At 38.1% G+C, this 7,213-nt stretch overlaps 1 protein-coding gene across 1 annotated transcript; it reads right to left on the bottom strand.

The window, feature by feature from the left end:
- Nucleotides 1–5,026: 5,026 nt before the first annotated feature.
- LOC147616329 (plasmodesmata-located protein 7-like) lies at nucleotides 5,027–5,794 on the bottom strand. Its single transcript, XM_086777033.1, has one exon. The coding sequence runs from the start codon at nucleotides 5,540–5,542 to the stop codon at nucleotides 5,027–5,029; it is 516 nt and encodes a 171-aa protein (XP_086633159.1). The 5' UTR covers nucleotides 5,543–5,794.
- Between the last annotated feature and the right edge of the window lie 1,419 nt (nucleotides 5,795–7,213).

Here is a 7,213-nt window from a genome sequence, read left to right as displayed (position 1 = left end):
ATTTCTTCCTGCCACCCTTATCCATATTGCATAACAAGAATTTCCTTCATGAAAACAAATGCCTATGTGGGTTGAAATTTACACCCATAGGCTATATGATGTCTACCTCTAAAATTGTCCCGCCGAAAAAATATTTAAATTTTACTCAAAGCCTCCATAGTTACCATCTTCTACATATGTATATGAATAGAAGTCTACCTTTGCACACCTATAAGTTCACCTCTTTAAACTCTTAGCATTGGTTTTATATCGTGCCCACTATCTGCTTATAAATAATAGAGAAAATAATTATGTCATGCAAACTATCAAGGTAAGTATATACTAAAGGCTTTGCTATTTGGGTCTAGAAATAGACTCAAGGATGTTTGTAGAATTTTTCATAAATTATGGATCTTATGTTGTTATATATTCTAATATTTTTTGAGCGCTTGTCAAATAATGTGCATATTTATGCATAGTGGTAGAATTTGTCCCAAGGAAGTCCATTAAAAAAAGTGTCTTACATTCATGAAATTTATAAAATAAATTTTTATTTGAAAAAGATTGATATTTCTTTAAGTTATGTAGACTCCTATGTCATTTTGTAAGTCAAGTTTATTTTTATGTCACAAACAACAACAATTTATAAATCTACAAAGGCCACACGTGTTCTCAATCTTGAAAAAAATAGCAAAATTCATGTAATTTTTAAATTTACACATGGAATTCTAGATGTGTTTTCAAAAAACTACATTTTTAAGCCATTTTTTGAGATTTCACACATTTTGGGAGGGAATCTTTTTAGGTAACCCTCGTCAGTTACCTATTTTGCTCACAACAGCAATGTTTATGCATGATTAAACCTGCATTCATATACACACATGTACAAAATAACACACCCCTGCTGGGGCAGCTCATTGAATCTCCACACAACACAATAATGTAGTCAAAGAGAAGACTACTGTGCACAAATGGAAACAAAGATAGAACATTGATGTACATGTTCTAAGCACACAAATGGAAACTGATGCAGGTGAAGAGAAAAGTGATGCACACAGGGCACAACAAAAGGACACCAATGCTTGTGAACATCGAGATAGGAAGAGAGAGAACACAAAATGGGGGGAGAGAGAGAGAGAGAGAGAGAGAGAGAGAGAGAGAGAGAGAGAGAGAGGGTAATGACATGCAAATATTAGGTAGGACAGCTAATCGTGTTACTGAATCAAATACTTCATGAGGTGCGTGAAGCCATACATTTTGCACATAAGTGATATGTGACTCAAGCAAACAAGAAGTGCAAGGACAGATCTTTCAAAGAAAATGATTATATACTTTTGCAAATTGAAAAGAGATGTTTAAAAAGTGTGGGAAAACATCTAGAAGAAGTTCTTTTACCAGATCATCAGCGCACTCATACAAGAACATGAAATATTTACACCAAGTATCTAATGACTTTCAAGAATCGTCCTCGGTGGATGCCTAAGTGATTTTTTTGCCAATATCTCTTGACCTTCCTCGTTCATATAAAGAAATAAACAACTGAGGTCACTTACAATTCAAGTAAGAGGGAATGTTAGATGTAGTCTTTCCATGATTCATCGGGGATGACTTGATGTGTCATTATACTTTTAGCAAGGGTATCTTTGGTGACACCAATTTAATACTTATTATTGAGTATATGCTTGCACACCTACTAACATAGTATCATGGGTAATTCCATTTTAATATTTCCCATCATGGGTGGCCTTATGTTCATGTGTTTGTGCTTATACCATGCTATACGTGGTGAGAATTGATTGTTGAATGAGTCTAGTTGATTCTATAATTAATTGTTGAGTGAGTCCAATTAATTATGTGACACATGCAATTGTGAGTGAGTCCAATTGTTAGCACATGTTATAATTAATTATTGAGTGACTCCAATTAATTGATATCTAATCTTGTGGATTGTATAAGTATATGCTATCAAATGCAAGATGATGAGAGTCTGACGACGATTATTAAGCGAGATCACCAACTTAGGTGTTTACCATATTATTATTTCTAGTTGCATGCATGCGACCTACATTTTGGTTTTACATGGCTGGGCCCATTTGCATGTATGTTTGGGCAAAATAATCATTTACTTTCTTGAACTTTAGACTATGGTTAATTTTTGTACAAGCCCAATTTGGAAGCAAAAAGCTATTTATGGCTCCTAGGGATATTTTTGTGGAATATAATTTTAAATCCTCACATGAGAAAGCAAAGCCACTCATGTTGGGGGGTGATTGAACCCAATGCTTGTGTTCTTTTGTGTCTTCTATTTTATTTATGTTACTTTCATGTCAATGCTTATCTTGAGTAATTTGATTATCTTTTTCATACTTTATTGATTTAATTCTTATCTTGGAAGAGAGTGTGGTATTTGTAAAATCTCCATATACAAAGATCCTTGACAATTGAGCATTGTTCGATTGTGTGAAAGCTAAAAGCACTCCTTTTGAGCCAAACCAAATGGTTAGGATACAACTTATGTAGACTTGGCACTCTACTAAGTAGGATGGGCTATGTGACCGCATTAGTGAGTGCTGGACAACAAACCAAGGACACAAAGTTGTTGGGTAATGAGACCCATTTGAGGGTTGCGATAGTCTGATAGCATTGAATGTTGCATCTAATATGGTCCCAGCCAGGTGATATGACCTTGATCTCTTGCTCACACGAGCCCTTGGCATAACATAGTAAATCAACTTGACATTTACATGCAAGAACAACTCAGATCATCTCAAAATCTTTCCAAAAATGAGATGGCCTCCTTCTCAACCATGTTGACAAGCTCATGGAATCTTTTTTCTACTTAAATTGCTCTAGCTCCTTATGTGAAAGCTCTATTGTTTACTCTGTAGTGCTCCAACAAATTCTACTCTAGAAAAGATAGCCATGAATCAAAGATGCATGATTAGTAACATGAACTCATGTTGGCCTTTGTCTACGATAGTTACAAAACATACAAAATTACACTTATATGTGTTTCTTTATAGGTAACATGGATAGAACCCTCAATCTTGCATCTTTGCTAGCATAAAGATTCTGATACTAAAATAAATATGTTTTGTCTTTCTAATGTTTATAATGTTGGAGGTGCAAATCTCACATGAGTAGTGGGGATTACAAGATGGGAAAAGGGATGCCAAGTAATCCCACATGCAAAAGCAATGTGGATGATACCCCAAGCTTGTCTTTTATGGAAGACAGGAGGACTAGTTAGGCAGAGGAGGGACCTATCTTAGCATGCCTGAGAGTCTTTGTAGGCCCATGGAGATGAGTGTGTCTCTAGGGGTGGTAGCGGCCCTCGTAGAAGGGGCATGTCAGGGCACATATGTTGGCCAGTTGTCTATGTCATTCCTCTATGATATCATGACACACCATGGGCAACATGGAAACTCTTGGTAACTCTTGGTTTCCAAGATGGTATTAGAGCTCCCATTCATGGTCCTGGGCCACTTCCCTTCATGCCCAATTGGAGGGGGGTGTTGGAGGAGGTGCAAATCACACATGGGTAGTGGGGGTTGCAAGATGGAAAAAGGGATGCCAAGTAGTCCAATATGCAAAGGTAGTGTGGAAGAGGAAAGGTTATATATAGTCCACAGAGACCCCTCCTACCTTTAAACCCCCCAAGATTTTCTTTTGTGGAAGACTGGAGGGCTGGTTAGGTAGAGTGGGGACCTATCGTAGCATGGAGGGCTGGTTAGGCAGAGTGGGGACCTATCGTAGCATGCCAAAGCCTCTATAGACCCATGTAAATGTGTGTGCCTTTAGGGGGTGCTAGTGGCTCATAGAAGGGGCACATTGGGCATATATGTTGGACAATCGTTTATATCATTCATGGTGTGATATCAGGACACACCATGGGCAATGTGGAAACTCTTGGTTTCCAAGATATAAAAGTTCTCGGGGAGTTCACTATATGTAAATCCTCTGTATCACGTGCGTTCAAGGCCTAATTAAAAAATCCCCTTTTTGTAAATTTTTCATGAATAAAACACACCCTTTTTCTATTCAATCTATAAATACCCTCTTCAAATGGTACCCTTGTGTATGTAAAAAATGCATAAAAAAGGGATTTAAAAAACCCCTTCTGTTCAACCCACATGCTACACTTACATATTTATGAGTGACACCCCCCTCGGAGTAAAAGTTACAAGAATGGTTTCTCAAACTAAGACTTGTTTACAACTTCTTGCCTAATGTAATGATATTTTAATACACCCAGCACAATCTTGCATTAACTCGAGTACTTACCTCCCTACTAATGTTCGTTCAACACACACACACACACACACACACCCACTTTGTGTGTCTATGCTACATCTAAGCATCTCCTCACCTTTTTCACTTTGGATATACAAAATCCTAGATTTTTAAATCAACACAAATGTTTTAATAGTAGGAGAGAGAGGTGGGGGATTGAGAGAGGTGTGGTCTTGTATTTGGGAGTGGGTGTGTGTGTGTGTGTGTGTGTGTGTGTGTGTGTGTGTGTGTGTATAAAGAGAGAGAGAGAGAGAGAGAGAGAGAGAACCACATGTGTAGAGTTAATAATAGGATAATGATTTTTTTTCTTTTAAGATTTCATTAAAATGTTTGAATGGTAGAATTCAATCTAAAGTATAAACACATAATACTGCCTCTTATGCTCTAGGTGAGTGGTAGTTCCCTTGGCTTTATAAAGGAGGTACTGGTATGTGCCATCTATATTTCAGTACCCTCTCACCAAAAAAAGAGAGAAAGATGTATACATACATAACAAGGATATACAATAACACTTCATGCATGGATCTACTTATTGTATTCATATCATCATCGAGTAAAAGAAGTTGACATATGCACGGTGTAGATGTGGTCCTATCATTATAAAAAGAGATTGCTATATTATAATTTACTAGTAAATCTAGTAAAAAAGGAAACACAAAAGAAATCAAAAGATATAAGTGGTTTATTTCTATCAGAAACTTTATCATATGCTGCTTATTATTCGGTATATGTGTATACACATATTATGACGATTTCAGCCGACGTTGTAAAACGAGTCGGTCTCGAAGCGGTCGTAGCAACTGACGGAGTGGACTTGTGCACCCACAGCGTCATCACAGTCTTGCCAGGAGTTGGGGTGGGCGGACAGGCAATCGGCGCACTCGGCCTCCGAGAGGTAGCCCAGGCACTGGGCCAGGGCGTAGAGACGACCGCTTGATACGTTTGCACTTGCGCTTGCGCTGGCATAGCCCACGTTGCTCTTGGGAGCCCAAGTGACCACTTCGCGCAGCAGTTGCTCGATGTCCCTCTGGAAGGCGGTGACGTTGTTGTCCTTCTGCGTATTATTGCACAGCTCCACCACAATGCTGGAGTCTTCTGTGAAGAAAGAATAGTTCTCGTACCTGAGAAAGCAGCCGTCCAGCTGCACCCTCGAGCCAATCGCGTTCGGGCAGCTCTCCAGCGCTCTTTGTACCGCGTCCCCTACACACTGCGAGCAAACGTCCGGTGACACGTCTCCCCTACATTGGTACACCCCGTTCACCCTTGCCATAGCTGCTTCTGTGGTATCTTGCAGAGGGGGACTCAGCCATTAGCACTCTGCTCAAGTCCTTGCTGAACACGCTCCCATTGGTATAGTTGTTTGTGTTGGACAGAGTGTATACTTCAGCCGAGGGGTCGAATGCGGAACCTACACTAATTAGCAGGGGCGCGATCAGTGAAAGCCTAGAAATTGTTAAGTGCTTGGTGTGATCCATGGCAAAACCAAGCTCAATCAAGGCTCTTTTTTTGGGACAGAACCTAGCTACAGGCTTCAATGCTGAATTAACCCACGCTAGACAGTTCCTACTTATGTAGTATGTTGTAACCAGTCACAAAAGGACTGACAAAACAGCAAATTGCTCTGTCTGTCGCTAGCCATGGCCCATCGTCAACCTTGCAGCAAAGTCAAAGGAAAAGTTCTATTGCTGTCGTTTACAAGTTGCACATTAAATTTGAATCTTTTGGCGGTTTTAAAGGATTACATTATTAATAAGCATTTCATCACCAACATCTCAAGAGATTTGAGAGGAAACTTCTATTGAGAGAGAGAGAGAGAGAGAGAGAGAGAGAGAGAGAGACCCCACTATGAATTTCTAGAAGTTCCCATGTGCTTTTCTACCACCAATTATAGAGAGAGTAAATTATACAATTATATGTCCTAGGCTAATGTACCACAACACAATAAGAAAATTATAGGTGTGATTGTATTAAACATTACACTATGGAACATTACGAGCTTGCTACTCACATAAAAAGAATTGTTCTTTCCCAGAAGAGGAAGAAGAAGAAAAGAATCGTTCTAATTAAGTGGTTTATGTCAAACACGCGTAAAACTTTTCAAAACAAAAGCACACATAAAGTGGCAATGCTCAAATACATATGTGACAAATAGCATTTAAAAATAAGTGCACTATTGTGCTTTCTATAATTTCAAACGTTCCTCTTAATGTATTCTAGAATAAGAATGAATAATATGTATAATTGTTGTAATTTGAAACAATTATTGTAAACAAAAGAAATACATTATAAATATAGGTAATGGCACAGAAGGTGGCACTTGCCATAGTTCACTAGTTCTATTGTCGAGTACCTATCTTTTACTTTTTCCTTCGACTGTCTTTTAAAAACTTCATATATTAGCAATAAGTTTGCACATGCTCATAGACATGGAATTATCAAATACAATCATTATGGCAATAAGTCTCAACATGATGACAAAAATGGAGTTATGACCATACAATCATTATGGCATGCTTGATGTCTCTATAAATGAGTCACCACTCAACTTGAAAAAAAGTTTCCCTTTTGTAGGTGGAAACCACCATCTTACATAAAAGGGTGGTAATTCTTGTATATTTGATGAATTCTTTAAATTTTATTACCAAAACCTTATAGAAACCACATGCTTTAAAACTTTAAACTCAAAATTTGAAAGTATTTTTAAGGTCCAATCACACTACATTGGCTCTTTTCTAGCACTAAGTAGGCATGCCATTGAGAACTAACTTATTTTTCACAAAGTTCATATGGTAGTTGGACATGATACAAAATATGAATTCAATCACTATGGCAAAAGCAATGTCTTCTAGAAATAAGTCACCACCCAAGTAGGCATGCAATGGGAAACTACCTTTATTTGTCTTCCGTTAATTAAATGTAAGCTTTCCAAAAGTCTACTCTC

The sequence above is a fragment of the Cibotium barometz genome, chromosome 38 (genome assembly GCF_041138505.1).
Source record: "Cibotium barometz isolate CiBa-2024 chromosome 38, ASM4113850v1, whole genome shotgun sequence".
Classification (NCBI taxonomy): Eukaryota; Viridiplantae; Streptophyta; class Polypodiopsida; order Cyatheales; family Cibotiaceae; genus Cibotium; species Cibotium barometz.
Note: the sequence above shows the minus strand (reverse complement) of the source record. Positions and strands in the feature narration are given on the sequence as shown.